Here is a 13,850-nt window from a genome sequence, read left to right on the forward strand (position 1 = left end):
TGTCACCAAGGACAGTGTAAAAAGTGACGTGGTCTGAAATGATAATGATCTCCACCCTGTGGTGGGGTAAAAGGAACCTGTAGATAAATGGTTGCTGTTGGGGAGGGGGGGGGGCAGTGCTGGGGGAGGAGGCGCGCCACACGCTGTTCCACCGGCCAACCCCACACCTCGGCTGCCTGCTTGAAAAGAGCGAGGAAGGCCTCGGGGTCATCCTGCAGACCCATCTTCATTAGGGTGAGGTGGGGAGGGTCCGCGGCAGTGGTGATCAGGGCCCCCGCCGATGCGAGCAGGTGCCGGAACACTTGGCGATCTTCCTGTTGTGCCAGCACCAGGGTTTCGAAGCGTTGTTCTTGCTCCTTCCAGAGGGTGATCAGTGCCTGGTGCTGGCTCTGTTGGGCCGTGGCGAGGGCATGGACCAGGTCATTATGTGCTTTTTATGTCTGTGGTTGAATGTCCATTTGCTTTTTTGTTTTGTTTTATTTTGATATGTTCGAAATAAACACATCAAATCAAAATCAGATTTTCCTGTTGTGCTGGATATGGAGGAGAGCAGGAAGGAGAATCCTGACAAAATCAAAACCAGCAGAAATAAAATCCTCAAACCAAATAACAACCATACAAACACCCCTAACACAAAAATAAAGATTTATTCATGGACTGACAAAGTAACATTTATGACATTAGTGACAGAGGTAGTTAAAGGATATGGGACATGGATTTTTACCTGGGCATAATTATGTATAAAGGACATAAGAAATGCCATCTAAATCACTGCAGGGCGTCAAAAATGTGAAAATCATCACATTATTCAAGTTTTTTTATACATCAGCGTAAAACAAGGATTCGTTAATGAGCTCGGTGGTCACGTGACCCGTGATGTCACAAAAACTTTCCAAGGAGCCAACGCTTGGGAATCTAATGTAAACAGGTTACCGAAATGGACACCATCGACAGTGATATTCCCGATGTTTCACAGAGATGTGAAGTTAGACCCTATCAATTCGAACCGATAGCTGGAAATTCACATGAACATAGATCTTGTCTTTACTCTGAAGGGTCAGATGATTCTGAGAGTGAGAGTTCATTCAGCCCTCATGAAACTGAAAGCGGTCGGCTGGATAACACTTCCTGGTAAGTTAAAAACAATTCTGCTCAAAGGCTAATGATCTGTTGAAAGAAGTATTATTTTTGTATCATACATTGAAAGTTAATCATAGATCTAGCTAAAGTCCGCTGCAAGCTAGTTTTTTTTTTGCTGATATTTTTCAAGATTGATTGAGATACAATGCTTCCAGAGTCCGAGATGAAAACATTCAAAATGGCGAAACGAGTCAGAATTATGATAATCAATAATTGATACACCCAAAATTATAATACTAATCCTTACCTCGGCTTTCAGTCGCTTAGCGCAGAGGTCTTCAACAGGGGGGTCGCGAAATCGCACTGGATCACTCATATCAACAAAAATATTCCTGCCCTGTCCCCTGGTCTCCGTGCAGGGATGCAAACAGCGCGCCTTTCGGCGGATGCCGCCTTTTTCATGGCTGAATCGCGCAGATCCGATTTTTTTAAAAAAATAGCGATGTTGGTTCATGGAGCATGAGGCATGAAGTGTAAGGATGAGAGAGAGGCGGTTTGGGTCGGGAAGCTGCGCGCATTTGTGCAGCCTGGCGCAGGTGTGCGCAGCTTCCCGATTTGAACTTTTTTTTTTTCCTCATCCTTATGCTTCCTGTTTCATGTTTCATGAATTAATATCACTCAGTACCTGAGTATTAATGTTGAAAGAATCCTCAGTGAAATGGTCCAAATACAGTTTGTGGGAAACAGTAGGTGCAAAGTTTTTTCAACAGGTGTTCTGTAAAGTTGTCCTACCAAGCCTACTGCGCATGCGCGAAGCCTACTGCGCATGAGCAGGTGAGCCCACACTTTCCTCAGCTTCGGGTCCTTGGGGAATGCAAAAAAACTTACTCCAGGGCATTTCCCATTGGAATTATTGCAACCATAAGCAGCACAATACACCATGATGTCCAATGTACTTTAAAGACTATAAAAACAATTTTCTTGTCATCCACTTCTCCATTCATCTACCCGCTTGTGCTGTGCCCGAAAGTTTTTGTGACGTATGATCACGTGACAGCGGCTCTTCCGGTTGCAAAAAATGCATATCGGAAGTCGAGCAGAAATGCCATATAATCATCACGAATATAACGATTTTGCTGAATTTAATAGATGATTTTGTATTTGTTGATGCAATTAATTCATGTTTTTAATGGAAAGAAACTGATATAGCATGCTTTTATGTTTCATGTCCCATATCCTTTAAGTGTTCAGCAGCAACTGTTAGAATTTCAATCCTTTTCACAGTTTTTACAAAAGACAGGATAGTAGAGTAATATTTACAGTAATATTTACAGTAATATTTACAGTAGAGTAATATTTACAAAGGATTCCACAATAAAAAGGAAGAATATGAGCAGGATAAAGTTTCTAAGAGCTACAGGACATTATTACAGGACTTTTTGTTTTTGTAGAATTTTTCTTCATCTCTTGTTAAAATACAGATATAATGATCATATGTCTGTGTTACACACTGCAGTCCAGTTTGTGGCAGTAAGGCATTACACACTCTGCTAAATGTGATTAAAACCAGAAGAAGCAGAAGCATGGCTGCACCTCCTCACCTGTGAAAGAGGAGAACAACAGGGAGAGAAGTATTTCAGCACAATCTTATAGCTGGACATTAAACTGCACTTGACAATGGAGACAAATATCAGCTCTGATCTGAGATTTAATGTGAGCTCAGGCTTTTCTGCTGGATTTTCACTCCACACACACATTTTTATTCCATATTACACTGTAAACATCATCATGTCTTAATCTGTCTCTCCAGCAGGAAGACACACAGCCACAGTTTAAGAGTTGTTGGAGGAAGAATCTCCTTCAGAGGCTGTAAAACATTCAAATCCATCACAAAGTGAACTAAACGCTGCTAATAAATAATGTAGTGGTTTTAAACATCATTTATGGATCATAAAGGTTCACTTACAGGGTTTGGGGGAACAGGTTTGAATCCTGAAACACAGATGATGGACAGACAGTTATTATAAAATCTCAGTGCTGTGTTTGGCTTCATGAGATGATGAGTTCATATCAGTTTATTGTCTCGTCTAATTTATTAATGAAGATTAAAAATATGCAAAATATTCATCAAATCCTCTTAGAATGAGAAAGTGTAAATCTGGTCTCTGAAAACTTCACATCTGCCTCCTTCCTCCTCTCACCAGAGTTCCTCTTCTTCAAGAAGACAACAACAGCGACAGCAACGAGAGCCACAAGGACACCAATGATGATACCAGTCGATCCTCCACCTGTTAATCAGCACAGTCTTTATTCTCTGCTGCAGCAGTAAATCAGCTTTTACCCTCTAAATCTGTAGTTTTATTCAGACCTTTTGCTACTTCTAGGATTAAATCCTTCTCCAAGCTGCTGTGCTGAACCACACAGGTGTAGTTGTGTTTCTGCAGCTCCTCAGCTGGGACTTTCAAAATGCTCCTCTTCTGGAAGCTTCCATCATGGTTGGGTAACGTCTCATTGAGCTCAACGTCCTCAATCACGTCCTCTCCGTCCTTCTTCCAGGTGATATTCAGGGCTTTGGGGAAGAAACCTGTAGCGTGACACACCACCTCTGGAGAAGGCGAGTGTTTGTGGAACAGTGACACCTCAGGACGAACTGCAGAGACACACAGACATGAATATTTTTTTAAATTGTAAGATAAATGTTATTTGTCACAACATTTTCGGGCTGCATGAACTATTAAGGTGGAGGTATAATCATTAAAGAGTGCAGTATTTCTCCTGTACTCCAGCGGTCATTAACCTGCTGCTCGCGATGTAGCGGTTGATCTCTGAGGTATTTTTAATAGCTCACAGCACATTTTACAATAAAAACATGCAATGTTAAAATATTCACAGGTTAGCTCTGTTTGAATATGGCTGATTTGATTTTTGATTTCTTGTTAATTTTGACACTAATGTTGAACGCTTCAATGGAAAATTTAAATGGAAATGGAATTCTATCATTTCATTGTGGTACCATCTTTTTGAAGACATATAGGAAATGGAAAATGAAATGGAAATGGAAAAGAAATGGAAATTTGGGTTTGGATTTTTATTTTACTTTTATTTTTGCCGTAAACAAAACTCCCATAGTGCATTATCTGTGTGTGTGTGTTGTAGTGAAGGAGTGTGTTATTAGTACAACCCCGATTCCAAAAAAGTTGGGACAAATTACAAATTGTAAATGAAAACGGAATGCAATGATGTGGAAGTTTCAAAATTCCATATTTTATTCAGAATAGAACATAGATGACATATCAAATGTTTAAACTGAGGAAATGTATCATTTAAAGAGGAAAAATTAGGTGATTTTAAATTTCATGACAACAACACATCTCAAAAAAGTTGGGACAAGGCCATGTTTACCACTGTGAGACATCCCCTTTTCTCTTTACAACAGTCTGTAAACGTCTGGGGACTGCGGAGACAAGTTGCTCAAGTTTAGGGATAGGAATGTTAACCCATTCTTGTCTAATGTAGGATTCTAGTTGCTCAACTGTCTTAGGTCTTTTTTTTCGTATCTTCCATTTTATGATGCGCCAAATGTTTTCTATGGGTGAAAGATCTGGACTGCAGGCTGGCCAGTTCAGTACCCGGACCCTTCTTCTACACAGCCATGATGCTGTAATTGATGCAGTATGTGGTTTGGCATTGTCATGTTGGAAAATGCAAGGTCTTCCTCTTCCCTGAAAGAGACGTCGTCTGGATGGGAGCATATGTTGCTCTAGAACCTGGATATACCTTTCAGCATTGATGGTGTCTATCCAGATGTTTAAGCTGCCCATGCCACATGCACTAATGCAACCCCATACCATCAGAGATGCAGGCTTCTGAACTGAGCGCCGATAACAACTTGGGTCGTCCTTCTCCTCTTTAGTCCGAATGACATGGCGTCCCTGATTTCCATAAAGAACTTCAAATTTTGATTCGTCTGACCACAGAACAGTTTTCCACTTTGCCACAGTCCATTTTAAATGAGCCTTGGCCCAGAGAAGACGTCTGCGCTTCTGGATCGTGTTTAGATACGGCTTCTTCATTGAACTATAGAGTTTTAGCTGCCAACGGCGGATGGCACGGTGAATTGTGTTCACAGATAATGTTCTCTGGAAATATTCCTGAGCCCATTTTGTGATTTCCAATACAGAAGCATGCCTGTATGTGATGCAGTGCCATCTAAGGGCCCGAAGATCACAGGTACCCAGTATGGTTTTCCAGCCTTGACCCTTACGCACAGAGATTCTTCCAGATTCTCTGAATCTTTTGATGATATTATGCACTGTAGATGATATGTTCAAACTCTTTGCAATTTTACACTGTCGAACTCCTTTCTGATATTGCTCCACTATTTGTTGGTGCAGAATTAGGGGGATTGGTGATCCTCTTCCCATCTTCACTTCTGAGAGCCGCTGCCACTCCAAGATGTTCTCTTTATACCCAGTCATGTTAATGACCTATTGCCAATTGACCTAATGAGTTGCAATTTGGTCCTCCAGCTGTTCCTTTTTTGTATTTTTAACTTTTCCAGTCTCTTATTGCCCCTGTCCCAACTTCTTTGAGATGTGTTGCTGTCATGAAATTTCAAATGAGTCAATATTTGGCATGAAATTTCAAAATGTCTCACTTTTGACATTTGATATGTTGTCTATGTTCTATTGTGAATACAATATCAGTTTTTGAGATTTATAAATTATTGCATTCCATTTTTATTTACAATTTGTACTTTTGTCCCAATGTTTTTGAATCGGGGTTGTATATGCACAATGTATGTATAAGATGTGTGTTTGTTGAACAGCTGCAGTGACAGTAACAGAGCAGATCACACACTTTACCTTTCCTCTCCAGAGTCTCTCTGCCGTAAGACACAAACTTCTTTAACCAATGAATACATGCATTCTCCAGGTAGCTCTTATAGTATTTAGCTTTAGCATCTGTAGGATCCCACTCCTTTATAAGTTCTCCAGCTTGAGGTTTCATTGCAGTGTAGGTTACAGTTTCCAGATCCAGATTCATGAAATCTTCTGCATCATAACCGAACTGATCATATACCGTAGGGGTGCCGTCATCATCAAGCTCACAGCCCAACATCCACTGGAGTGTATGAACTCCTGCACACACACACACACACACACACACACACGTAATGAGGTGAGATCAGATGAGCTGACTTTCCTTCTACACTCTCTATTCAAACTGCTACACTGCATTTTTTTACTCGTCCTTTTTACACTTTGTCCTTTGTAGTAGAACAATGTTATTGTCAGTAAAAGAATATTTAATAAATGTGTGTTTTGTGTCCTTCTACACTGCATGGATTCACAGCTCTGTGTGTAAAGTAAAAACACATTCGGATCGGTTTAATCTGTGGCCCAAACTGTATAATGGACACTCAGTAGTTTGCCTAAATAGAAAAAACATTAAAAGTGTAGAGAGAAGGTCTTTAGTGCGAGAGTCTGCAGTTTGAGACAAAGCCCAAGGGTTTGTGACTCTGATGATATAATGATCTGCTGCTGTTTAATCGATGTTACAGAACCACTGTGTACTACTGAGAATACAGAATGTTATTTTGCACATCAGTATTGTTCTGTGCTCGTTTGTGGTTTCACAATAAATCCTGAGATGATGTCAGAAAGGAAACTGTATTTCTGTGTTACTTTAACAGGTTTATTACACAGAGCTGTTTCACCAGCTTATTAAACTGGCATTGAGTGTGTGTGTGTGTGTGTGTGTGTGTGTGTGTACACTAGTTATAAAAGCTAAGTGTGTTTCACTCTCACCTTGAGTCTGATTAAAACACTCCATTATGCGACCCAGTCTGACTGTGAGTATGTAATCTTCATTCCGCATATGTTCTGTCTCTGAGTTCCAGTAATGTGGATCATCAGCACTGATCTTCTGTGCCCACTCTGTCTTTGGGATCGTCTCCTTGATGTTGGTGTCATAGAACACAAACTGCTCTCCATCCATCAGACCAACAGCAGTGAATTCTGGGAGATTTATTCCTCTGACAGCAGTGTGTTGGTACTGCAGAGTGTGTGTGACTGTAACTCATCACAGATAAAGTAAAACAATAAAGATACATAAATTCTGCAAAATTCAGGATGATGTCACCAAAATCCCCACCTACTGAGTTAATAAGGCCACCTAACTCTCTCTCTCTCTCTCTCTCTCTCTCAAAGATCACATGTGGAAGTAAATAAGAGATGTCAGTTTCTGTTAAAAAAAGCAAAAAAAAAAAATCTAAAAAACAACAACAAAAAAACCCAAAACAAAAACAAGGTTTTTTTGCATTTCATTATGGATTATTGATTGTAGCATAATTATAAAACATCTATTTAATCCAATGTAGATGAAGGGATTACAGTTGGAACCCAGTCAATGTCAGATCTGTTTAGTGACACAGGCTGCGGTGTTTATTATCAACAGCAAGATCAAATCGAGCTGCAACAGTGACTGGAGGATCCAAACACCAAGAGTGTGGCAATGTTATGAATGAATGATGAATGAACCCTTTATTATCACTGTTTTACCAGTGAAATTGACCATCAACCTGTCCTTACAGAGGGGGGCAGTACGGGAAGACAGGGGAAAAAGAAATTACACCGAACATGAGGAAAGGAGAGGAGAAAAAACCCACCCCCACTCTATGCTCCTGCGGGAGTACAGTGTGGGAACATTAAAAAACCTCAGCACATAAGCACAAGAAAACACAAGTACATTTTACATCATAACACAGGACTTGAGGGGGGGAAAGGGGGGAATCAGGGGTGGTGGGGGGTAGAGGGGGTAGAGGGGAGGAGGTAGAGGTAACCCAGTGCAAGCAAGCAGCCGTCTGCTCCTGCAGCCATGAGGGCGCTGGTCACGTACCTGCTTGTCACTTTGGGGGTGAAAAGCGGCGACCGCAGGGAGTGGGGGAAGGAATTTTGAAGAGAGAGTCTAACAGCAGTGTTCTCCAGGGGAATTGTTGCCCCAGCGACGACCTTACGAAGGCCAGTGCTGGCTAGGGAGCCGAAATAGATAAGATTGGAATTTGTTTGGTCTTAGCGAGCAGACGCATTCTTTTCACGCCTACGCCACATGTCCATGTCCATCTTGGTCTCCAAAATGATCTAATTTCCATTGCAAAGCCGAAAGCTTTTCCAAGATATTATCCACATTGCGGGTCAAGTTCTAATAGCCACAGTCTGAGTGCTGACAGCTCTGCCCACCGCTTCAATCATGTTGGGCAGCTTTATGGGGCTATCTGCACGTCATCCTAATGTGCTTCCATGGTAAATGTCATCTAAAATCAATAAACTGTGTGTGATAGGAGTGTCACTTCCTGTTAGGAATAAAAAGTGCTATTAGTCTGTTGGCATGTTAAAGCAGGAGGAACAGTGCTTTTAATAACAGCTCCATCACAGGATGCACTGTGGAATAATTCAGGAGTAATTAATGGTTCACTCAATATCTCCTTAGTTGTTTAATTTACTTGATGCAGACCAATTATTTGACTCTTCTGAACACAGTAACATCTGTTCCACAACCAAAGACACATCTTCCGGCATGGTTGTTTAAGAAATGCGTTTCATTCAGAAACCGTCATAAAATGTGCCATTCAAACTGTCAAAACAGTGTAAACATGGCGTTTGAAAGTATCAGGACACCATTTTTTCCTGTGTAATGTTAATTTTTTTTTTTACTCTTTTACCAAATACTTCCAGTCATTAATGTACATTAATGTCAACATTAGCAGCACCGGAGCACCCCAGGGCACGGTGCTGGCCCCTCTTCTCTTCACCCTGTACACCATGGACTTCTGCTACAACTCGGAGCTGTGTCACATTCAGAAGTTAGTCGATGACACAGCCATCATGCGGTGTATCAGGGACGACAGATGCCCCTTTTCCACCAAAGCAGTTCCAGGGCTGGTTCGGGGCCAGTGCTTAGTTTGGAACTGGGTTTTCTGTTTCCACTGACAAAGAACTGGCTCTGGGGCCAGAAAAACCAGTTTCAGGCTAGCACCAACTCTCTGCTGGGCCAGAGGAAAGAACCGCTTACGTCAGCGGGGGGGGGGCGGAGTTGTTAAGACCAACAACAATAACAAGACAGCGAAAGATCGCCATTTTTAAGCGACGAGAAGCAGCAGCTGTACAAACGCGAAGTCATCCATTATTATTATTATTGTTGTTGTTGCTGTTGCTTCTTCCGTGTTGTTTTTGCTTCGATATTCATGCCAAAGTTTATGCAAACGTAGCGATGTAACTGACGTATACAGCAACGTAATGATGTATACAACAACGTAACTGACATATACAGCGACGTAATGATGTGTCTTCCCTTAGCACCGTGAGCTATGGTAAAGCAAACTGGTTCTCAGCTGGCTCGCAAGTTGAATGAGTTGTGAACCAGCACCAGCCCCAAACCAGCCCTGGAACTGATTTGGTGGAAAAGGGGTAAGAGAGGAGTATAGGAGCCTGGTGAGGGACTTTGCCGTTTGGTGCAACAGGAACCATCTGCAGCTCAACACCTTGAAGACCAAGGAGCTGGTCATTGACTTTGGGAGGTCCAGACCAAGGTCACGGCCAGTTCTGATTGAGGGAGTCGAGGTGGAGGCTGTGGATTCCTACAAGTACCTCGGGCTGTGGCTGGACAGCAAGCTGGACAATGTGCAATATAATGTGCAATACCCCTCCTGCTAGATTTTTTTTCATATCTTATTTTTTTATATTTGTATACACTCTAAAAAATAATGGGGCCAGTACCGGTTCTTCAGGGCGATGCCATAGAAGAACCTTTTTTAGGGCTTCAAAGAACCATTCATGCAACAGTTCTTTAAGGAACCATTTAAACCATTTGTTTGAGCAGTGAAGACAGATTTGTGTAAACATAGCCTATGTGCATTGACCAGCAAATGGTAAGAGAATGCCAGGCTCTGAAGAACCATTTCCAATGTGAAGAACCTTTCGCATAATGTAATGGTTCATCACAGAGTTTTGACTCTCCATGGAACCATCCAGAGATTTGAAGAACCACTGAAGCACCTTTATTTTTTAGAGTGTATGTTAATACTTAATTTATCTAGAAGTTTTCTCTATTTTCTATTCTCTGTTTATCCTGTAATTATGCTGCTGGAATTTTAATTTCCCTGAGGGAACCCTCCCAAAGGGATCAATAAAGTTATATCTAATCTAATCTAATTAAAGACCAGCTCACTGTACATTAATAACTGTACATTAATGACCATTATATCTACTTCTCATGCTATGAAACTGCTGTTAGCTTACTATAAAAAAAATTGAAATATTTCCAGTTTGTCAATGTTCATCATTATAAAAAGCTCAACTGACCAAACCTCAGATCTTTTTAGAGAATATTGATAAAGTGGACACCGTTACTGCAAAGTTTTTTAATAGATCAAAAACTATGTCCGTGGCATTACTCAGACCACTTCAGGATTCTGCCTGTATTATTAAAGAGCGGGTCTCGAGCAGGGACGCTGGGACTTTTTCTGTAAGGGGGTGCTGTAAATGGGGAGGGCGGGGCATGGGGCATGGACTACTTCACCCATCACATTAATGCTCATTAGACTGATTTATTAATGACCATAACATAAGGCTTTAATTATAAATGATCAAATTATCACAGTATTTAAGAAGTATAAAGCCTTTCTCTTTGAAGAAGAGACTCCCAGTTTCTGATACCAACTTGTTCTTGACAGCTGGCCTGCACCAGTGCTGGAAGAAGTGTTCAGATCCTGTACTTGAGTAAAAGTAATACCACACTATATAAATCCTCCATTATAAGTAAAAGTCCTGCATTCAAAACCTTACTGAACTAAACGTATGAGAGTCTTATCACCAACCTTTTTACTTAAAATATCAAAAGTAAAAGTACCCTGAGGCAGTGGGGGGTCACTGTCATAAACATTCACATCTGTGTGACAGTGAGTTTTCCAGTGAATAAAAAATGTAATGTGAAAAGTAACTAGTGGCTAAAAGTGTCAGACAGATGTTGTGGAATATTTGCCTCTGTGATAGAGCCTCATGGAGTAGAAGTATAAAGCTGCATAAAATATAAATACACACACGTAGGAGTGTGGAGGATGTGGCAGCACCGCCCCCCTTCCCTGACAGCAACCATTTATCTACAGGGTGACTTTTACCCCACCACAGGGTGGAGATCATTATCATTTCAGACCACGTCACTTTTTACACCGTCCTTGGTGAGACTGGGCAGCATTAAAAACGCTGTTCCATGAGCAAATGGAGCGCTGTTTATTTCACTGCTTCATACATGTCAAAAAAAACCTGTATAATGAACCTCCAAAATCCTTATTTCCCTTATAAAATCCTTATAAGATGCAAAAGAAAATTTGAATGATAATTAACAATTATATATCCCAGTAAATTTTATTCAATATTAATAACAATAAACCTTCAGAATAAATGCAAAACTCCAAAACCGTTTGACAAAAACACAAAGTGTCACTCTAATGTTCTGAATTGTACTCCATGGCAACTTTTTTTCGCGCTCAGCACCAAAGCTTCACGAGGTTGCACATCACAGCAAGTGTCTGTGTTGATGTTACACTGCAGTAGGCAGGTCAGTGTGTCTGCATTCAGGTTCTTTCTGCTCTGTGTCTATCTCCCTGACTTGAGAGAAATCTGTCTCACAGTCAGCATTACTGTGGGGTAAACAGAGCACTGCCCCCATTACTCTCCTCATCTGAGGGAAAATTATAATCAACAATGCATATCATAATTCGTTTATTTCATAATTGTCCACATATGGACAATCAATCAACAGACACGTTTTGTTATCCCGCATGATACTTTTCCTCTGTTGCCAATTATAAATGTTAAATGTAATGCATTTGGCAGCTGAGGCACAAATTCTGCCTTCTTATAGTTCTCTCTCTGTGAAGCTCATTGAGGTAACATCAGGTCTATGGAGCGGAACACTGTGGATTCTTTAGTCGAGGTGCTGGTGACTGGCTGCATGGATGGAATGCGGAAATGTGCACAAACCTGTCTGTCTGGTGCTGCTGCTTGTGTGTAAGCCCTGACTGTGGCCTCACTGTGTGATATCTTACGCTTAGTGCGTTTATGGAGGCTAGCCTGTGAACCTTATATCTCTATTCCATGAGCTGAATATCTCACTTTGTTTTTAACACAAAATGGTAGTATAACAGTCGCGGAGTGGCTACTGAGCATGTGTGCGTGTGTGTATGTGTGTTGGCAGTATGACAGTAGAAATGAGAACGACACTCAGAGAGCTCAGACCTCCACCAAGGCCAAATGTCGCAACATGAGGGACAAATAAACTGAATTCATCAAGCTGCCCTGTGATTCAGATCCACTCTGAAATGTAACAGGTTCCTCTTTGGCCCCTGCTACACCTTTCCACCAAGTTTCATGAAAATCGGACTGGTAGTTTTTTTTTTGCATAATCCTGTTTAGAGACAAACACACAAACTGAAAACACAACCTCCTTGGTAGCACATTAAGGAGAAACCCTCAATTCCAGAGCAGAGAGAAAAACCTCACTGAAAAGTCAAACAGCTCAAAAGAAAATCTCTGGAGCCCCTGATAAACACCTTCAGTACCATATTACACTTCTTTATTCCCCGGAGTGAGCTGTGTAATTTACACTCTGTCACTACTGACACACACACAGAGCTCACACAGCTTTCAATGAGTTGATATTTTACATTTCTAAACTCACCTGCTGATGAAAGAGGAACAGAAGACAGGAGGAAAAGCAGAACTTCTGGAACTGTCGAGCTCCATGTTACAGTCCCAACATTTCCCAGCAAAGAGGCAAAATAAACAAAAATAAACAATTTCATAACTAAACTTGAGTAAAGTCCTGTCTATAGGCGGTAACACACTGGAAAGAAGGCAGTGTGTTAGATCTTTAGACTGTCGGTAAAACTACCACTGCATATCTGCTGCCGATCTACTTTCATTATCTTTCTGCTCTGAACAGAAATTTCAAAATAAAGCTGAACACCACACTACACACATTAATTAACCAATTTCAGGTCTCTGTTTAAAAAACCCACATAACAATTACAGTCGAAGTATAGCTGACCATCTGAAACATTTTTACTAGATTGTGAAAATTGATCATATGGATATTTTTCCTGATAGAAACACTTTAGAAAACACATATCTGAGACAGTAGGGGAAGCCATAGCGTAATGGTTAGAAAAACAGCTTTAGGACCAAAAGGTTGCTGGTTTGATTCCCTGGACCAGCAGGACTGGCTTAAGTGCCCTTGAGCAAGGCACCTAACCCCCAACTGCTCCAGCAAGAGTGGTGGTGTACCTTGTGTCTGATTAGCCAAAGAAAAACTGATGATGCAGATTATCAGTTCGGGCATTGAACCTGACCGACTGATATCTGAGATAGATTACAGTATTTCAACCCTCTGTAAAAGACAAAACTTGTCTCAGTACAGTGAACATGAAACCTTTAATTTATGAAAATGAATTCTGTTAAAAGTGCAAATTGTTGTTTTATTGTGACACAAACAATAATTAAGATGTAAAAACAGAAATGTGGAGTGTGCATAGGTATTCACCTCCCCCCAAGTCAATACTTTGTAGAGCCACCTTTTGCTGCAATTACAGATGCAAGTCTCTTGGGGTATGTCTCTATTAGCTTAGCACATCTAGCCACTGGGATTTTTGCCCATTCCTCAAGGCAAAACTGCTCCAACCCCTTCAAGTTAGATGGGTTGCGTTGGTGTAC

The 13,850-nt window shown here is 41.1% G+C and overlaps 1 protein-coding gene across 2 annotated transcripts; it reads right to left on the minus strand.

The window, feature by feature from the left end:
- Window positions 1-628: 628 nt before the first annotated feature.
- LOC132872867 (class I histocompatibility antigen, Gogo-B*0201 alpha chain-like) lies at window positions 629-13,062 on the minus strand. Of its 2 annotated transcripts, none has more exons than XM_060907979.1 (7): window positions 12,820-13,062; window positions 6,891-7,154; window positions 5,946-6,221; window positions 3,449-3,730; window positions 3,282-3,368; window positions 3,047-3,072; window positions 629-2,681 (listed from the first exon to the last, which is right to left on the minus strand). In XM_060907979.1, exons 1-7 carry the CDS (start codon window positions 12,941-12,943, stop codon window positions 2,631-2,633), a joined length of 1,110 nt encoding a protein of 369 aa, XP_060763962.1. In that variant the 5' UTR covers window positions 12,944-13,062; the 3' UTR covers window positions 629-2,630. The 2 variants fall into 2 exon arrangements, with proteins under 2 accessions (XP_060763962.1, XP_060763961.1); XM_060907978.1 differs by having other exon boundaries at window positions 629-2,947.
- Between the last annotated feature and the right edge of the window lie 788 nt (window positions 13,063-13,850).

Source organism: Neoarius graeffei, chromosome 24, assembly GCF_027579695.1.
Source record: "Neoarius graeffei isolate fNeoGra1 chromosome 24, fNeoGra1.pri, whole genome shotgun sequence".
Classification (NCBI taxonomy): Eukaryota; Metazoa; Chordata; class Actinopteri; order Siluriformes; family Ariidae; genus Neoarius; species Neoarius graeffei.